The following is a 20709-nucleotide window of genomic DNA, read 5'->3' as shown; positions in this document are numbered from 1 at the left end:
TTTGTTTGTTCTTCTTATAGTCGTTTTTTGTTTTTATTTTTGTCTGAAAAAAAAAAGAATAAGCCTTGACAACAGTTCTGTCGCCTTTTTGAGGAACTTTGTTTTTGTATTTTCTCAGCAGAACTAGCTCCCCTGAATTATGTATTTATTCCCCCTTTTCCCCTAAAGATGTAGCTATATACACAAATGCATTGAGTGACATCTACGCACCCCTCCTCCTCATCTGTTTTTGTATGCAGAATATGGATGTCCTGTTGTTGCTGTCCTTCATACACTGCCTGGCTCATTTCAAGAAGGAAACCTACAATTAATGAGCCCTATTTAAGCCCAAGACATCTTGAAAACACAAGATGGGACCATTTTGTATTGATGACATATCAGACGTTGTCTTTCTCCCCCCCCAACCCCCACAATGTTGGAATGACTCCCTGTTTCTTTTTATCAAGCATTTCTTTTTTTTCCTCTGGAGTTCAGAGGAACTGGTTATCTAAATTAACATTTTTACGCCTTGCAAATTCATAAAAGCTCCACCCTCAGAGTATTTTTGTCAATGTTGTTGTACAGGGACATGCAATATTTGCAAAAAAAGATGATTATAATCTTAAAATCAATGTGCCAAAAGTAACAATGCTGTGTAAATGACCTCTTATATATGTGTGAATATTGGCTGTTCCTCTTTTCTATCCATTGGGAGTATTGGCTGCTCGGGTTGGAGACTCCTTACAGAGACTTGCCACTACAGGAATTCTTTATTTGGGACTTTTCTCTCTTCTCTGATGAAAGGCACCAACAGCTGGCAGTGGTACACCACCACTCACTAAACCAAATCAGAAAGACTCTGAATTCTCCTCGTTTCCCCCACTTTGTTTGCCAAATTCAATTTACCTCAACATCGCCTGGCACTGAGAAGCAACAAAAGAGAGGCAAAGGGGAGATCTGCTCTGAAGGCTACTGTAGAGGAAGACGATGAAAAAAAAAAAGATGTTCAATCGAGCTTTCTCTGGACCAAGGAGAGTGTAGTGCAGATGTTTGAGGGTAAGCAAGGAAATGATTTGTCAGTTGGGGCTGTGCCTCACTGAATAGATGTTTTGTACTGGAAATTCACTACTGGAGATTCTGATGCACGCATCAGTCGTGAATGGACATAACATTTTTGCAGTTAGATTTAATGTGAATGTGAACGCAGTTTTAAGTACAAATGGAAACAGTAATCTTGTAAATGAAGGAAAGCATGTCTTTGCATTAGCTCCACGTGGGAATCTTACTTCTATCTTACCTAAAATGGTAATTTAAACAGTAATTTTTCTTGACATTCTCATGTAATTTATTTCTTAACACTGCCATACTTTATAAGTTGCACCACTGGTGTATTTTGACTCATTTTTCACATAATGTCTTAATTTAAATCCTTTCTTTTGAAGGTACTTTAAAAAAAATGTTATATTTAACTGTCATTTCAGTTGTAATGGGTAAATATTTTGGCAGAAAATAATGTCACCAGAAAATCAAGGCCAAATAAAGGCACAAAATGAAAAAGAAAATGTATTGGAACTATCTGATCCAGTGTATTCCTGAGCCATTTATATATATTACTTTGGGCTCATTCACTGCCTCACTGCACTGAAGTAAATCCACCTTAAAATGAACCATACAATCATATTTAATCAGTTTTAAAATCTTTTGATTTGATTTACTAAATGTATACTTCAACTGGTTACAAGAGTATCTTTTATAAATATATACTCAAACAATAGGCCTATATTTTCTCTTTATTTTAAGTGTTGAATATCATTTATGAACATAGCAGTAATTACATGAGACTGCATGGGGATGTGCGGACAAATTGAAGCTTGATTCAAAAACAGGCCTTGTCACACTGGATATGGTAATTCTGACGCACAGGTGATAGTAATTGATTGCTTGCATATGGCAAGAATCATAATCAATCTTTCTCTGTCTATTTTTTCCTCTCCTCTCTGCCATGATCCTTTGTTTCTTTTCTCCAGTGTATCAGGGTTAGGACCAAGACAAGCTGCTGATGGGAAGCTCCACATGGGCTGCAAGCCCATTTAGTCTGCCTTCTCTCATTTCTGCCTATTGTCAAATTGAATGTACTTCTCTCAGTTCATAGTTTCTTTTCTTTTCTACTTCTTTTTGTTTTTAAAATGTGCCACTGTTGAGCTGCCTCATGTTAATGGTGCTAAGAAAGCTGACAATTGTTTTCTCTCTTTTTTTTCATTTTCTTTTCTTTTTCTTTTGTTTTCCCAGAGTTAACAAAAAAAAGAAATGCAAAATAGATTAGGTACCTAACCCTCTTTATGAATGTATATTATAATGTTATGTTTGATGTATTCACTTCATGATTCTTTGACATTGATTGGAATTACTTTTGCTCTTTTCATTAAAAGATTACCGAGCTTTATATATACTGTCTAGAGTTGTTACCAGAAGGAATCTTAATGAACTCTTGACACTACAAAATCTTGTATATTTTTTGTGTGCCAATTTGTAACATATTTTGTAAGTGTATATTTTTCTTAGAAAGTGCTGTGAAGTATTTGTGTGTGTGAGTAACCTTTTATGCGCCTCTATGGGCAGTGGAAAGGATATACAATGACAAGTTTCTGGTTTTAAAAACCAAAATATGAAAGTATCAACAGAAAACTAGAAATATTTACATTTTGTTGGGAGTTTTGTAATAAGACCATGATCTTGTTGTGAGAGTGTTGTGTTACTGTGCAAAACACAAATAAGCAAAGAAAAAAAATGAAAACCTGGAAAAAAATATAATTTGTGAACAATTTGCTGTTTTATAGATTTTCATGTAAATTATTTGAGTATTATTTTGTTTTTTTTGTTTTGTTGTAACTGTTGCAAAGGTTTTAAATATTTGTGATCAAGCCTGTATGGTGATAATGTAATATTGTTAACTTGCTGAGTTTTGTAATAATGTTTATGGAGTAAATATACAAATTAAAATAAGATTTTGAATGCTGCTTTCTGAAGAGAGTTGGGTTGTGTTTTTTACCGCCCACCCAGAGCTGTAGCCATTAACTACAGTATAGACAGTAAACATAAAATCTCCACACTATTTACTGCCATGCAAACAAATCCATTCCTTTCAAAACAATAACTACATTGGGGCACCAGTGGCTCAGTGGATAGAGCGGCACCCCATGTGCAACGGCTGTTTCCACACTGCAGCGGCCGCTGGGTCACGTCCAGCTTCGGCCCTTTGCTGCATGTCTCCCCCTCTCTGTCTACCCTGTCACACTCACACTGTCCTGTCAATTAAAGGCAATAAAAGCCCCAAAAAATAATCTTTTTTTTTAAAAAAAACTTCATAAAGTTATGCAGTTTTGTGAAAACACTTGATATTACAAACAGCTTATTGACATGTTAGGAGTGAAGTATACACTATAAAAATGAACACGCTGGTTCAACTTAAAATGATTTAATTATAAAAAAGACAATTTGTTTTAACTTAAAAATGCTGGTGTCCTGAGCTGCTGTATTTGAGAAGACAAGTTAAATCGTTACAAAATTGCTTCTCAAATTGCTTCTTTTTTTTAATTAAACAAATGGATTCTTTTGACAATGTTCTTACCTGGCTGCCTTGAAATTTTGAATTAGGCAAGCCAAAAAATGTAGTTGTTTGCTCTTTTTTAGTGATACAAACAAGACATTTCAACTTGTACATGCCTAAATTCTAGTTGAGACAACATAGAATGACAAGTAAAAACCATCAAACCTGTACTGAGCTGAGAAATAAAAGTTGGGTAAACAATGCATGTTGTTTAGTTTATGAATTAACTTATCCTTTTAAGGCAGCCAGATTACTGTTTTAATAGGAGTAAATAGGAGTAAATAATATGTCCATACAATTTAAGTTTCTATTTTCTATAACAATACATAAAATTGAGTCATAAACATCAGAGAACATTCAGAATACTATTTATCTGGAAAACTGACAGTGGCCTTGGTATGAATTTATTACACCCCATCTTTGTGGCACTACCACAATAATAGTGAACAATGTATTATGTTATACTCAATGCTTGCTTTTTCTACAAAATGCATACATGTAAATGCAACTTCAATAATTCAAATTAGTCTGTCCTTATTTTTTATATTGGAGCATTCTTAGACGTAAGGCATTTTAATTTCTGCTCAAGCCTGGCTTTGGCTCATGTTATTTTAATGTCATATCTAATTAGCACTCAGGGTTAGGCATTGCTAGAGTGACTGCTCATCCATAACTCGGAGCCGGGCTGCTGTGGGCCACACTGCAACTCATTCTGGCATGCTTAATTGGAGCTGGAGATACTGTCTCAGACCATAAACAGATCCTGTGATGTATGCCTCCAAAATTGTCAGGTGGTATTAGCATTGTTTTTGTTCTTTAGTCACCCATAGCAGATAAGGGAGCAGGCAAATTATAAGATGGAATGTCTAATGCAGTGAATCAGGTACACCTGTGGTTAATAAATGAGACCCTAGTTGTTTTGTCAGTGCGTGCTCACACTGCATGGACAGCCATAGACTCTCTCATTAGAACAACTGTTTGTGTGTTTGTTGTTTTTATCATTACCCAGAACACTATAGTGAAGCATTTTGAAAGAATCAGCATGTCTGTTTCTAATGTAGGCGTGCATTTATTGAGTCAAATCACAAGAACCTACAAACAGCACAATTACTCACACTTGTTTTTGTTTGGCTGGCGGTTTAATATTATTATTAGAATTTGTGTGTGTGTGTGTGTGTGTGTGCGCGCGCCTGTGCACATGCATATTTGTGTGTGTGTGTGTGTGTGTGCTAAAACATTGCAGAGGCTTTCAACAACTGCCCAGAAGCCTTCTATAGCTTTACCAATAGTTGTGTACTCCTGTGTATGTAAAATAAGAAATAACTTTTTTTTTCTTGTAGCTGCAAATGTGCTCCCTAGCTTTTTTCACAGTGGTTTACAAAAGTCCTGTAACTAGATGCCACCTACTGCCAAAGGGTCACCACAGGGTCTCCTCTGGCATGCTTCTATCAATACAGTCCCACCTCCACCCACACAAAAGTCTCAGCGCTACTATTGCCTGAGGTATTTCATCCTGTAAAAAAAAAAAATAAATCCATATTTCTTTTACCTTTTAAAATGTTAATTTCAAGGATAAAAAGAAATGTATAGAGTTCTCCTTGACATCAACTCTGCTATTAGACCTTTTTCTATGTTTTCACTTTAATGCATTGAAAATACATTTAGAGTGTCACTGCTGTGGCTTCAAGTCATTTACAACACAAAACTTTTTTTTTTAATTTATGCATAAAGAAAGTGAAACACAAAAATACATTTTGGGTCAAAATGGGTCAGTGTTTGTACATATCCACATGCAGTTAAACATGCAATGAACTAATATTCATTACTTAAACAAGTTACTGTGCAATATATTTGCTATTGAAACCAGCGAGGAAATTAAATTTCAATGGCAAAATATTTGAGAGAAAACATTAATTTTCAAAAAACTCATTTAAAAATAATTAATGGTATTGTCTTTTTCTTTTTTATTGTCTTTTTTTAATTAATGGTATTTCATTTTCTTTTATAAATTTTTAATGACAATCTCACAGACTTCTGTCAAAAATGTTGGTGGTTATGATTAGACATTTGTGTGTTTGAAACTTTCTTTCTGCTTTGCTTTGATATAATTTGCTCATCCTCTGACAATGCTTTGTAAACAGTGGTGGCTGTGCATGATGGACAGAGCAGGACGAGCCTATTCATCAGTGCTGGCTGAAAAAAAAGTGTCATTGAATGTAAATGTGAGTGAGTTTATGTGACACAAAATTACGAGGGCTGTACACAACTCTTCCTTGAGTAATAAATACTGTATAATATATAATATAAAGTATAGGTCTACTGTGTGCTGGTTGTACAATACTGGAGACTTTACAGTTGCATATGGCATTAATGATGCAAAACAGTCACATACGATTTTAGCTATTACACTGCTTTTGTTTATCTAATGACATAATACTTAAGTTGCTACAAAATGCATTACTTTGCTTCATTTATAATGTGACAAAGGCCATTGGATGCTGTAGGAAATAAATGTGCATGGTGATGAACACAAGACAAATTATTGTATTTAAAGTCTTTAAAAATAGGCTAGGCAAGGTAACTTTATTTTTATAGCACGTTTCATACAACAGGGCATTTCAGAGTGTTTTACAGAGCAATAAAATATGAAGCATAATAAAGGAGAGAAGGGGTAGAAAAGGTCGAATTAATTACTTAAAAAAAAAAAAAGCATTGCAATTGCAAAAACAAAAAGATGAGAAAATTTAAAGTTATTTAAAATCAAGTGGGAGTAAGCAGTGTAAAAAAAGTAACGTTGGGGAGCGTTCTGGGATGTTATTGCAGATTTGTGAAGCATGATACAGTTATTACTGTTGTATTTGCTGGTCATTTAAGCACACTGGTGTGTCTGCAGTCTGCAGATATTTGTCTTCTCGCATAAATTCTGTATTTGCAATTACAACCGCATCGTGACGCTACAGCTGAACAGAGTACCACACTATCCAACACAAACATCCTTTAGCTGATGCTCAGCTCACAAAACACGAGATTTTAATGCCCTGAGCACAGCCTTTCAGGCAGTCTCACTCATCAGGCTGCGCACAGCTCACCCATGGATGCACTATAATACAACCATGAGTTTACCCCGCCTCCTGCACTGCGATTGGCAGACATAAACTCAAACCATTTAGTCAGTGTTGTTGCGATGGCTTTGTCTACCTGCGAGGCTAGCGTCAGGGAAAACTATACACTATCCCTCAGTTTCCGGAAGATCATTGTAGCCTTCCTAAAAGAAAGAAAATGGAATCCTGAAATCGTACTCAGCTCAACAGTCAAGCGTTTCGAGCGACTATTAGAAGAACAATTTGGAAGTACGATTACATTGCTTCTAACATCATTGAACAGGTAATGTGACGGCGATTTCGTGACAGGCCGTATATTTCTTTTGATTACATTTACTTTCGTTGGCTAGCTAATTTTAGCTTGTTTGCTCTGGTTAGGTGCTGGTTGTTAACGTCATTGGTTGACGTCTCTTGTTAGCTAGCTTGCGGTGATGCTAATAGTAGCGTCGATGTCTTAATTAATACCTCGTGTTTTACAATAACAATAAACAGAACTAATGTCAAGTCCACGTCGCGATTCCCAACACCAGTGACTTGTGCTAAATAAGTATATACGTCGATGTAATGGAGCTAAGGACACTCATCGCGAACTTACTGCTAAGTTAGCATTAGCTAATGCTGGACTTGGAAGCGAACTAGCTTTCAACCGAGGTTGTTTGGTCATCTAAGATGCCTGTTTTGATCAGATGGTACACATGATATCGCGGTCATCTTGCCACCAGTCTTTTTTTCGCTTCACATGATACAACAGACACAGTCCGTCCTCCGTCACAGCTAATTATTATGAATTGTGGTTGAAGTTGTCAGTATTGTCTACCGTGTCTAATGCTAGCTAGCTAACGTAGCCTAAGCTAGATGATGCCATTTTGTTTTCATCTCGACTTTGACCAACATACAGCTTTCCCACAGGACTAAGGAATACCAAACCCATCAAATGATTCACATGAATTCCAGCTATGAAAAGACCATTTTTTAAAGGAAAAGGAACTCCACGTTGCCATAAACACAATGGCCCAGCTAGCTAGTGTGGTGTTTATAACAACTTAGCACGTAAGCTTGCTGTGTAACCTATGGACGTTAATCATGCTAACATTAGTTACTGGGTCCCAAATATCAAGTGTGTCGCGGTGTGATGCTATATTTTGATCCGAGTTTTCCCTTAATGACAATGCCCGTGCTTCATACTCTGGTTCGGCTATTACTTTCGTCATAACCAACGCTGGAAAGACTTCAAGGTGTGAAATTAGACAATTTCCGGAGCCTGGTGAATCTCTTGCGTAATGCCATTCCGATTTTTTTCATTGTTGTTAGATGTTGAGTTAGTAAGTAACGTATTTATCTGTTTCGTTTTTGCTGCAGCAGCTGGATCTTGCTGAAGATTGTAGAGCATCCCGCGACCTCCTTGCCTTCTGAATCAATGGAGGGGTCCGACAGTTCAGAGCAGAGCGGCAGTGACCAGCCAGAGTCTCAACGCAGAAGGCAGCTGGACCGCCTGGACAGGGAAGAGGCTTTCTACCAGTTTGTCAACAATCTCAGTGATGAGGACTATCGTCTTATGAGAGACAACAATCTTTTGGGAACCCCAGGTAATAAAGCTTTAACTACCCAAACTAGTCTTTAGTTTTCTGACTGTAATCTCTGACTGTGGAGATGTTGATGTTTGCACAATACCAAGCAACTCAAAGAAAGGGCAGGGTGTCAGTACTCTGTACTTTTCAGGTAGTCAGTGAAAAATTATACCAAGCCTCATGACACAGATGTCTGTCAAAAGGTTCCAGCAACATATCTTCTAAAGCACATGTGTAATTTAGGATTCAGTCATTTTAAGCTTATCTTCTTTTTTGTTTTTGTTACTTTTCAGCTATCAATTAAATCCCAGTTGTCATTTCACCAGTTCTCCTATTCTGTGCTTAATCTGATCTTAATTTAAGTCGTTGCCTTCCTTCAAAGTTTCAAACTGTTGGCCGACAATTTTTTTTTCTTTTTTTTTAAAAGTGCTAATATAGATTTTGAGAAAAAAATCAAATGAAGATATTATTATTTGTTTAAAAAGGCTCACATCAGGTCTAGCTTGATGCAGAGGCCGGGCATGCGTAGCCACGTAGGCTACCAATCACGGCGCGCTCCTGCCTTATTAACGTCCCAGTGGCACAGTGAGGACAGAGGAAAGTCTCTGCTGCCTGAAAACTCCAGTGTGGACTGCTTTGCCCTTCTCGTACTCGGAACGTGACACTACACTACGTGTTTTCTGATGACGCAGTAAGTTTTGCACATCGTTCTTCTGAAAACGGACTGTTAACAGAGTTTACCAGATACGGACATGTTCACTACTTGGTCACAGACAGTTAATTTACACACATTGATGGGCCTTGCCATTATCTGTGCCATAGACATTAGTAATTAGTAGTTTTAGATTTGCTTGGATGTGAAGATCGTGTGCTTGCAGGCGTTTTATGTCCTTGCAAGACAAACTTACCAATACCTATCTACTTACCTCAAGTCCCATTTCTGTGTATATAGACATTTACTTCCCAGGCATTAGTATGTCTTCTCCTAGCAATTTCTATAGTTCTCTCTTCATTGTTAATGTGTGTTCTTTCATATTTTCCTTCTGTACAGATAAAAGGCACACCCTGGAGCTTGCTTTGCTGTGCTGTATGTTGATGCATTTACAATAAAAACGGAAAGTTATCCATCCTGACTCCCTGTGTTTCAACAGACAGCCCAGGATGACAGCCATCCTATACATACAGACCTATCTTACTTTACAAAATTATTATTAGGTTACTACCCTGTTGCTTACTCAAATCCTTAATTCACAGTGTATGTCAGGTGCTTTACATCAAAAGTCATGTAGCAGGTTTACATATTGTCCTATTGCCTTGTCCAACAAACAGTTTTGCTGGCCAATAAAGTGCAAAAGTTAACACCGTTTCTTTTCATGTACAACATTAATGTGATTTACATTTTAAAGAACATTTTACATTTTTTCCACACAAGTACTTTTGCCATTGAGATTTGGGGTATGTCAAATTATCCATCTACTGGCTTCCACTCTTTCTATGCATTAAATCAGAATATGTTTGTTTTTGTTGTAGTTAATCTTTCAATTCCTCATATCCCTGCAAATTTCTTTCTCCTGGCTTACATTGATGGTCAGACTGCAGTGTGCTAAATACTTAATAATCTTTAAGGAATACATGGATTGCCCAAAAAATCGTCTTTTTTTTAAATAACAGACAGTTTTTGTTTTGTAATGTCCCTTTCAGGAGAGGTAACTGAAGATGAGCTGTTTAGCAGACTTCAGCAAATCAAGGATGGTCCAGAACAGCAGAATAACAGTACAAGTGCCCCCAGTACTGAAAGTGGAGAAGATCCTGTTGGTAAGTTTGCTGTGTCTTTTTTAAATGTTCACTGTTAAATTCAGATTTTTTGTTGCTTGTTTTGTGTGTTCATAATACTGAATAACCAACATAGAGGAATTAAATTAAAAGGAAAAAACAAGGAAAACAAAAAGTAAAGGCCAAAAAGGGGTGGGCTGAAGCTTAAGCTTGTTATACTTACCTTTTTTATTTATATATTCTTATAAGTAACGCATTTACTACCAAGTTTAAGTTATGCAAAACAAAAACAACAAAAAAAACAACACATGAGAAAAACAAAATGAACAGAAAGACAAAAAAAGAAACAAAAATAAAATGCTGAAACATTTCATACAAAATAATAATCATACCCTAGTTTAATATTTCTTTAGGACTATTTGTGAACATTTTTTTAAATTTGCAGAGTGAACACATATATATGGCACATATATGATGTATCACTTATAACTCTTCTGATTTTATTGAAAACAGTAAACTGACAGCTGACAAAATTGCTAAAAAACCTTTTATGGACCAAACAAACATATTACGATCAGGGAGAAAAGCCGGGCAAATTACTGGGGTTAAAAATGCAAGCTGAAAGATCAGTTAACAGTATAACGACAATGTCAAGCAATTTAACAGTGAACCCAAGTTAAATTAATGCTACTTTTGATTTTTAGGAATCGTTGTCAGAATATGCAAGAAGTAAACAACAACAAGAGGCATTTCTTGATCAACTGCAATTTCAGACTCTCATTAACAGTAGGATGATCTATGTGAAGCTAAAGCAGCATGAACAGTGGGAAAGCACCATGTCCTGATGGGATATCTATGGAGTTTTATAAAAGGTTCAAACACAAAGTTGTAAAACCCTTATTAGTTATGTTTAATGAATCATATAAAATAGGAACCCTTCCACCAACATTAAGGCTAGCTATGATAAGTGTAATATTAAAACCTGGCAAATCACCAACCACGTGTTCATCTTTTAGGTTCATCAGTTTAATGGGATGTTATACAAAATTATTGTGCAAAGCTCCTTCTAAAAGACTAGAACGATATCTTCCTCAGCTGGTTAGTAATGACCAAATGTATTAAAACGGGATGGATTTAGTTACCGGGAATTAAAATAACCCCCAAACTTAGCGACATTGCTTCCGTAAGTTATGACCCTCTGGTGGACACAATCACAGAGACATTGAATAGATGGTCTAATCTACCAATTTCAATGATTGGACTCAAAAATCTAGATAAAATGTCTGTTTTACCCAATTTTATATATCTTTTTCAAGCACTCCTGCTTCCATTACCAAGTAACTTCTAAAAAAAAAAAAACTTGATGGTACATTTAGCCAGTTTATTTGGAACAACAGGACAGCCAGACTCTGGCTTTAATTATTATATCTGCCTTATGACACAACACACAATATCAGTATGGTATACAGTACATAATTATGTCAGTTAAAAGTTTCATAGCATGAAAATATAAGACGATAATTGACATACTTCCGTTATCAGTTATTGAGGAGATGGTGCTTAATAACCTGGATGGTAAGAGACACATTTCGATTTTATGATCTTTTGACGAAGTATTCAACAGAGTCAGCATTAAATAGCTGGAGAATAGACTCACAAGAAAATATTAGTGAGGTAGACTGGGGAGGGATGTATATTTGTATATCGATGTGCATCTTTTCTACACTTTTTTATGTTGACAAAACTAACTTTGATTTTCAGAACCACCAGAAAACTCTGAGGATCCTGCCAATGGGGACAGTCTCTTAGACTGGCTGAACACAGTGAGGCGCACAGGCAACACAACCAGAACTGGTCATCGTGGAAACCAGTCGTGGCGGGCTGTAAGTCAGACCAACCCAAACAGTGGGGATTTTCGCTTCAGCCTGGAAATTAGTGTGAATCGAAACCTGGCTGAACAGCAGGCAGCTGCTGAAGGTGAGCAGGAATCACTACAAGAATCTCCACAGGAGTCTCCGGAAGAGTCTCCTGAGGGTCAAGAAGTGGTGGCAAATGCTGAACCACAGGTTCCCATGGAGACAGAAGTGGTGGAAGAACCAGTTGTGGAGGAATTGGCTGTCATAGTGGAGCCGGAGCCAGAGCCAGAGCCAGAGCCTGAACCAGAGCCTGAACCTGAGCCTGAGCCTGAGCCTGAGCCTGAGCCTGACCTAGAGGAAAATGTTTCACAAGAGATTTTAGAAGAACCTCCCATCTCTCCTGCAGCCCTGCCAGTACAACCCCCACTTTCTCCCTCTCCACGTAGAGGACAAAGGAGAGCCCGCAGCCGCAGTCCAGAACCACGCAGGACTAGGGCTCGTACAGCCAGGAGCCGCTCCCCCCTCAGTTTAGATCAGCTGGATGGTCTCTCTAATCCACGTCATACTCACTCCTCTCAAGGCCTCAACTCTGCCACCAGTGTTTCCCCTGTGCCTCAAGTAGAGGGCAGTTCTCGGACTCGACAACATGTTCTTTCTAGGCAAACCACTGCTGACAGTGATGTTCAGCCATCTAGGGCTGGCGCAGAGACAGTCCCAGAGGCCCAAAATGTGGGATCCCAGGAAGGAGAAGCTGCTGGGGGGGAAGGGGGTGCAGCAGGGCGACGCCCCCCTACTATTATGCTTGATCTCCAGGTGCGTCGTGTGCGGCCAGGCGAATATCGCCAAAGAGACAGCATTGCTAGCCGTACCCGTTCGCGCTCCCAGAACTCAAACAACACATTTCTTTATGAAAGTGAGCGTGGTGGATTTCGTAGGACTTTCTCACGCTCTGAGCGTGCTGGTGTGAGGACCTACGTCAGCACTATTCGCATCCCTATCCGAAGAATCTCTGATGCAGGTTTGGGAGAGGCAACCTCAATGGCTCTCCAGTCTATGATTAGGCAGATTATGACTGGTTTTGGTGAGCTCGGCTACCTCATGGATTCAGACTCAGACTCTTCAGATTCAAACCGTGGGGCCAACACACCTGCGGAGCTGGCAGAAGCCCTCAACAACTCAGATGCTACTCCTGCGGCTCCTGCTGCTGATGTAGATGAACCACCTGTTGCTGCTGGAGTCAGAGCAAGGACAGCTGAGACTGATATCGATGAGGGCCTTACCGCCGCTCCTCCTGCCTCTGGTGGCAGGGCGCGACCCAGGCCACCTATCAGCCTAGAGGAGCCCAGCTCCCTGCCCTTCCTGCGGCTTGCCCACTTCTTCCTCCTAAATGATGATGACGAGGACCAGCCCCAAGGGCTGACCAAAGAGCAGATTGACAACCTCTCAATGCGCAACTTTGGTGAGAGTGATGCCTTGAAGACTTGCAGTGTCTGCATAACAGAATATGCAGAAGGTAACAAGCTACGTAAGCTGCCCTGCTCTCATGAGTACCATGTGCACTGCATTGATCGCTGGCTCTCCGAAAACTCCACTTGCCCCATCTGCCGCAGGGCTGTCTTGGTATCAGCCAACCGTGAGAGTGTGGTGTAGCTTATAAAAGACAGCACGCGTTTTATCTCAACCTAAGTAATCTAATATCCCAAGTCCATAAGAGGCTTTGAGGAAATGTGTCTCCACTGTTGAAATGTATTTCCTTCATACAGTTTGTGAGTTTGATCATAATGCAGTCACAGGTTTGATTTGGGGTGCTCCATGACTGTAACATCGGGACATATTCAGTCTCTAGAAAGACATTTATTATTGCAGCCCAAAGTTAGGCACAAGCAATGCATGTTGTTTGAATCAACCTGTAGTGACCAAGCAGTTTGTTGCATTGCGTCAAGCCATGCACACGAGCAGACCGGTATCTTTTGAAGAATCCCCTGGTTTTAAATGCTGCACACCTGCAGGTAGTTCAGGCACATCTGCTCTTTTGTATTCGCTCATTAACGACGCCTTATATACCAGAAGTTGGGTATTGGTACAGTTCTTAGTTACACCAGTTCAAAGTATTAGCTGTAAATAAGCTTGTAAAAATAATTTAGAATTATACTTTGTATCAGTGAATTGGTTTTGGATTGTAAATTATTATTGTAAGATTAGGGTCATTTTGGCCGCAATGACTCACTATCAGAGCATCCCTAAATTTGCTGTTCAACAAATAGGTGGTGTCAGTGTATACAGCATCAGAACAATTAAGAGATTGTCCAAAGTATGTAGGACATTAATTGGTTTTCCATTTACAGTGTGACTTCCACTCCGTTTTGTGCACCTGAAAGAAACATCCTATGAAAACTGAATTATTTTACAAAATCGAATATTGTACACACGGAAAAAAGATAAATCAAACTAGGCTACTTTTGCAAAGTGTATGTTTATTTTGGAATCATATTGCATTTTTATTTTCTTGATCATAAAAATGATCGAGTAGTATTCATACCAGAAATTAGGGACGTCTCAATTTTGATAGGAGACATTGAGTTGATATCAACTTGTGGCATGTGAATTTTCCACCTCAAAAGTACTATACTAATAGGAATGACCTGTCCAAAAAACCCGAAATATTCTTGCTGTTGTTTTTCCCCAAATAAGAATGTTAACTTTTTAAATTAACAGCAGTGATTTTTACAATCCTTTTGTCCTGTCATCCATGAGCCAAGGGTTTGATTTCTGATTTTTCCACTAACACGTCGCATTGTCTGTAATACTTGACTGATGAATTAAGTTCTCTAAGCTGGTATTGGCATAGATTGAAATGACCAGAATTTTTATTAAATGAAATGTCAACTGCGGCCAGAATAGATCTCTTTACCTGGAGGTCCACCTTCATGTACAAGTGATGACATAAGTTATTAATCCTAAGGTTTGCGTGTCAGACATATACCAGTCTGAAGAAATTCACACCATTGTCCTGTCTTAGTAAGGCTCCAGTAGAAAGTCGAGATGCTCGCTCACTGTGCCCCCCGCCCCACGAGCAGATGCTCCATATTAGTGTGCAATACATGCTAAAATGAAACTAGGGAAATACAAACCATGATATAAATGTATGCTATTGTTAAAAAACTGTTGTTAATGGCTAAAATCTTAAATGAAGACTTATTACCTTTTTATAATGTGTTGAAGTTATTTTATTTTATTTAGAAGTTCTGTAGCTTTTAATAGCACTGTTGATGAACAGAAACACTGGCTAAAGGAAGAGGAAGAGGGCATCACACTTAATGCCATCATGTCGTGTTTCTTGTTCCACTGTTTGATGTCTTTGCCACAATTATTACTTCCCTCTGTGGGACGTCAAAGTTTGAATGCAAGACGTTGTCATTGTTAAATACCATAAACATGTAAATGAAATGTATGTTCCCTCTTTGGCCATTCTTTAGTTTTGGCCTTGTTCTGTGACCCGCCCGGTGCGTTATGTTAACTGGGTGTGAAATGAAACTAACCGCTGAATTAAACAAGTTGTTATGCTAAAAAATGCATTGCAGGTATGCGTTCTCTACACTCACTGTTCTGTTGGGTAATTTTATTCTGCCTTTAGTTACACACATTATTGGTTATCAATATCCCCTTATATATTTAACGGTCAGAATATAGTTTTCTTTTCATTATTGCTTTGAGCTGACTGATATTTTTCCTTTACCACTTACCACCACCCTGACTACTAAAAAAAATTGAGACACAGTGTAAAACTTAAAATGAAAGCATAATGCAATGCTTTGTGAATCCGTTTTGACCTATATTTAATTGAATACAGTAGATATTAGACGTTGAGATGTTTAATTATTGAAGTGGTGAATGTTGTTGTTTTTGGTAAATATACACAGTTGGGACAGAGTAATGTTTACCACTGTGTTACATCACCTTTTCTTTTATGATCCCCTCGCTCCCAGATTTGGAGGAGTGGGCCAAACATCCCATCTGAACAATGAGAGATGGGTTTCTTCATACAGAAAGCATCTCGGCAGTGCAAAGGCAAGTTAGTGTGTTCAATACTTATTTTCCTTTGTCATTCCACTTTATTGCACATGATTTTAATTGACTGAAAGCTGCGATTGCTTCAGGACAGTTTCATTGCGTTAACACCAATTTCTTGTCTAAATTTCTTGTGAAAAGCTGCAGTGGAAATGTGTTAAATGAAGGTTTTTGTTTTGAAAACATTTCCCCTACTCTATGTCAAAGAGGATTGCAAATCATTGCATGTCTGTTTTTATGTAGATTTTCTGGGTTTCCACGGTCATGGAAAACCGGGAAAGTCATGGAATTTCACAATCACATTTTTCTGACCTGGAATTAGTAAAAATTCTCTAAAGTTTAGGAAAAGTCATGTGATTTTGTTGAGTGCAATGAAATTGTAATCTTTCGTAGATAACCTTCCATGTAATGTAACATCAAAGCAAATTTATATTTCTGTAACTGTCAACAGAACAACTCTAATATGTGGCCATATGACTTTTTGTGGAGAGAGTTTGAATCTGATATGTTTGAAAAATACTGGGCAGGTAGGGCAAGAAAAAAAAAATATTAGGGGTCCTATAAAGGTCATGGGAAAGTTTTGAAATGTTGTCCATGAAAATGTGTGGGGAAACCTGGATTTGTACAGTGTCCCAATTTCTTTGGAAATGGGGTTGTATTACATGCACCTTAAAAGATGATCCTCATGATTTTGAATGTGAGAACTGCAAGTAGATGATGATTGGCGTTCACTTCCCTTCAGTTTTATAAGCATTACACCTATTGTGCTCTATATCACATCATAATACGTATGTTAAAACATGATGCATTTGGCCACCAACACTTAGGGAAGAAGTGTTTTCACCAGCACCCCCTGCTGGTAGGATTTGTGAAAATCCCCATTCATTCAGCGTATGCGAGACAGACGTCTGTGAATTGTGGTCGGAAAAAAAAGTTTTCGAGTCGGAAAGATATTTTTTTTGCCTCATTTAGTCAGTAGTCTATGTGCTGTGACCATTAATAGTGTTGTTGATAACGTTACCTGGCGGTCCACAGAGGTAGGAAAACAAGGAAGTAGCCTGGTCAGTGTCAGGGAAGAATGGCGTTGCGCATCGTTGGGAGTTGTTTGTCTCACTTTCACAGGAACAGTTTGAAGGTAAATTATGTTATTTGCTAATTTAACCAACAGCTAATGTTATAATTAACGTTTTCTTACACACCCTCCACTCGCGTTTCACTTTGTGGGGACGGAAGTACCAGCATTGACCTTGGGTGATACTGCGTTAGCTAAATTAACGACGAATAAAGTGCTCATATAATAAAACGACATTGGACGTCTGAGGGCAATGGCTAACTTGTTGCTAGGCTAACTACATCAATGTTTTGCTGATCAGTTGAACTGTTGGTACGAAGCACACGAGACCTTTCAGATCCTTCCACATTTCACCACGCAGCGACGCTGTTGATGCCAAATTACAGTTTTTCTTGTTTGCAAATACACGATAAATGAATGAGGGATCCACTTGATCTTCATTATTAGGCTACCCCCTTATCACAGCAAAGGTCTTCTCTTACAAATTTGTTAACACCTTTTTCAAAACATTGATCTCATAGAAAGACCTAAAACTCAGTTGGATTAATTGTTAGACAAAAGCAAAAACACATGTTGACAGCTGATAGATAATACATGCATAATTATAAATCTCCAATGCATCAGTGTGAAACTTGGCACAGTTCTTTAGTCAGCAGTCAGTCCTTAGCCATCCATAAAAGATGCTGCCTCTGTGTTGCTATTTGCAAGGATCAAAGAGGTCAAAGACACATACAAATGAATAATGAATTTATTGTCTAGTTAAATCATCTTTGGTGAAAAGAAGACAGTTTATGCTGTGATATGCTTTCTTGCCTTTTTTTTTGGCACATACCATAACTACGTACAGAGTCAACAAATGTCACAGGTGTATAATACAAACTAATGTTGAACCGGTTCATATTGATAGCTGTATTTTACATTTAGTTGTCCATTGTGTTTAGATTGATTGAAAGAATATTTGACCACAAGTTGTGCTGACTGACAGAAATATTTGCTTTTGTTGCATGTTTTTAATGTTTTGTGACTGTAAGAGCACTTTGCAACCAAAATGTGTCATCTTGGCCAGATACTTTGAGTTGAGGTCTGTGTGAATTGTTTTGAAAATGTAACCTCTAAGTGGACAAATGAGTTCCAGCAAATGTGAAAAACTGTAATTCGAGGGGCTGCAGGTCCTTATACTTCGCACTCAAATGTCAAGATTTTTTAACTGAATCAGTCAAGACAACTAAATACCCGTATATATTTCCTTTCAACTGGAAAAAAGTTACTCTTTAAATTCAATTTCATAAGCAGCCTTCAAAGTCTTTAAATAGTGTTAAATTTGAATTCCCGAGGGCATAGTTGCCTCCAACATCTCTAATTTATCAGTTTTAATTTTTCTTTGTCAACATGACTCAGGCTCTTCTGCATGAAAGTCAACATTTCTGATTTGATAAATCTTAAAACCTACCACGATACTGTCTTTTTGATTAATACTTGATTAATACGGCAAAATGTAGATAAAACCTATTTTAAAATTTAACTTAAACTTAATCCTAAATTAGGTGCTACCTACTTTTTTACTTAGACTAAATGAATGCTTGAATAAGCATTAAATTAAAGTTTCTGATAGCCTCCCTGTTAAACTACAGTATCATCTGTCCATGTTGGCGACATTAACCCTTGTGCATCCTTTTAAAAAAGTTTGTCTGGTGTCAATAGACGACAAGTGTCCTTGCCAAAAAAAACTTTAAGCCATAAATATTATATATTAATATTATGTTTTACTTTTACTAGTTTAAGTCTTTTCACCATCTTAATTCCTGATAACTATCAAATATTCATTCATTTTCTTAATTCTAACCCTTTAAATCCCAGTTTGTTTGTTGTTTTACATTAAGCTATTTTAATTAATCACAAATTCATCTGTCTTATCCATATTAGACTGTCTCTGTCCAAACACTTGGAGTTGTCAGATTCAAAAGAACCTGTCCAGTTGAACTGAGCCATCTGGATCATTTGGTTCTGACAGTGAAAAGTGTGCCAGACACTGTCAACTTTTATACCATGGTCCTTGGCATGGAGGAAATCACTTTCAAGGTAAGCAATGTTAATGTGTAGCTTAAATTAAATGTATTGGTAGTAGTGTAAATTACAGTATTGTATTGCTTATTAATGATCTCATGTCAGTTATATTATTATACGTGTTATTTATTTACTTGGATCAGAAAAAGTAAAATTTCATTGTGCTTTTGGTTTGAGCGAACGTCCACTAGATGGCAGGCTTTGATTACAGGTCAGCTGAAACCCTCTCTGCTCGGTCAGTTGTGAGGGACCCTGAGCTTTCAAACAGCTCTTAACACTCACCATGTCTCTCCTTTTTAAAGGGAAATCGCAAAGCCCTTGGTTTTGGACAACAGAAGTTTAACCTCCATCAGTTGGGTCAGGAGTTTGAGCCCAAAGCCAAGCATCCGAGCTCAGGCTCTGCAGACCTGTGCCTCATCACCAAAACCTCCCTGGCTGCAGTAGCTGCTCACCTGAAGGTCATTCACCTATTTCCTAGAGACTGTCTTAAATTACTAATGTCAGTCTTAATCTTGTAAAGTTACTAGTTGTTACTCTTTTAAACTCACTTGACGTCTGTTTGACTTTGTATGTCACATTTCGTTTCCATTTTGGGGCTGTCACTTTCTGTTGTCTCTTTGTCTCTGCAGGATTGTGGAGTCGAGATAGAGGAGGGACCAGTGGAGAGGACTGGAGCTGTGGGCACCATCACCTCTCTGTACTTCAGAGATCCAGACGACAATCTCATTGAAGTGTCTAACTATAACCAATCAACAGCAGAGGGATCTTCTTGAGACGTCTTTGGCCTTGTTTGTGAGTGAACATAAAATGCACCCAGCTTTGTCTGTTGACCCACAGTCCACAATTAGAGCTACAGCTATGAAGTTTTGAGACCAAAATGTAATTCAAGCATGTTATTTTTTACGACTTAAGTGAATAACATTAGTTTGCTGTGCTGAGACACTGTTCCCATGTAGCTCTGCTGACCAGTGGTTGCAGTTTTAATTATGTGTGGAAAATATTCTTAATTCCGAATCAAAAGCAAACAGTAGAACACCTGTATATGTTAAACTACGTATATGATCAAGTAGCTACTACTGTAGATTTCTTAAAACTTTGTGAAGTGAAACTGAACCTTTGTTAAAAAAATAGTTGCTTTTTCAGCTGAAAATACAAGATTGTTTAGTGTGCCACCATGGGTCCTTAAGGCACTGTCATTTCTGCTTTTTGACACAGTGGAGTGGAGTTAAGATCACATTATGCATACTCGCCACCAGCAGATGGAGATGTAAAATACAATGCTTTGCAATGTATGTAATATTCCTTCATTGTACAAAATAAGAAATACACTTGAACTTGGAGATGATATTTTGTGCCTGTTCACTGTGTCTGTGAAAAAAAAAAATGTTGGTTTGTAAAATCAGAAGAAATCTGCATCTTGGCAGATTCTGATATTTAATTTTAAGGTCAGTATATGCCAATTTTGATATCATACCTATATTATCATGCATCCTTACTTATAGGCCGGGAGCACTTGGCTCAGGTATTACCAGCAGCAGGAGCAGGAGCATACTGAATGAGTCTACCAGGCACAGGCCCAGAAGCCCAAAGTATCAGGAGCCCCCTTTGGCCTTCAGCAAAT

General features: G+C 38.0%; 2 protein-coding genes across 2 annotated transcripts; both read left to right on the top strand.

The window, feature by feature from the left end:
* Nucleotides 1-6831: 6831 nt before the first annotated feature.
* On the top strand, nucleotides 6832-15455 carry rlim (ring finger protein, LIM domain interacting). The gene is made up of 4 exons (XM_042493164.1): nucleotides 6832-6970; nucleotides 8047-8273; nucleotides 9957-10070; nucleotides 11790-15455. Exons 2-4 carry the CDS (start codon nucleotides 8105-8107, stop codon nucleotides 13532-13534), a joined length of 2028 nt encoding a protein of 675 aa, XP_042349098.1. The 5' UTR covers nucleotides 6832-6970; nucleotides 8047-8104; the 3' UTR covers nucleotides 13535-15455.
* Nucleotides 15456-16843: 1388 nt separating this feature from the next.
* Nucleotides 16844-20427, top strand: glod5 (glyoxalase domain containing 5). The gene is made up of 4 exons (XM_042493497.1): nucleotides 16844-17087; nucleotides 18948-19103; nucleotides 19391-19546; nucleotides 19718-20427. Exons 1-4 carry the CDS (start codon nucleotides 17031-17033, stop codon nucleotides 19859-19861), a joined length of 513 nt encoding a protein of 170 aa, XP_042349431.1. The 5' UTR covers nucleotides 16844-17030; the 3' UTR covers nucleotides 19862-20427.
* The last annotated feature ends 282 nt before the right edge of the window (nucleotides 20428-20709 follow it).

Source organism: Plectropomus leopardus, chromosome 9 (assembly GCF_008729295.1).
Source record: "Plectropomus leopardus isolate mb chromosome 9, YSFRI_Pleo_2.0, whole genome shotgun sequence".
Taxonomy (NCBI): Eukaryota; Metazoa; Chordata; class Actinopteri; order Perciformes; family Serranidae; genus Plectropomus; species Plectropomus leopardus.
Note: the sequence above shows the minus strand (reverse complement) of the source record. Positions and strands in the feature narration are given on the sequence as shown.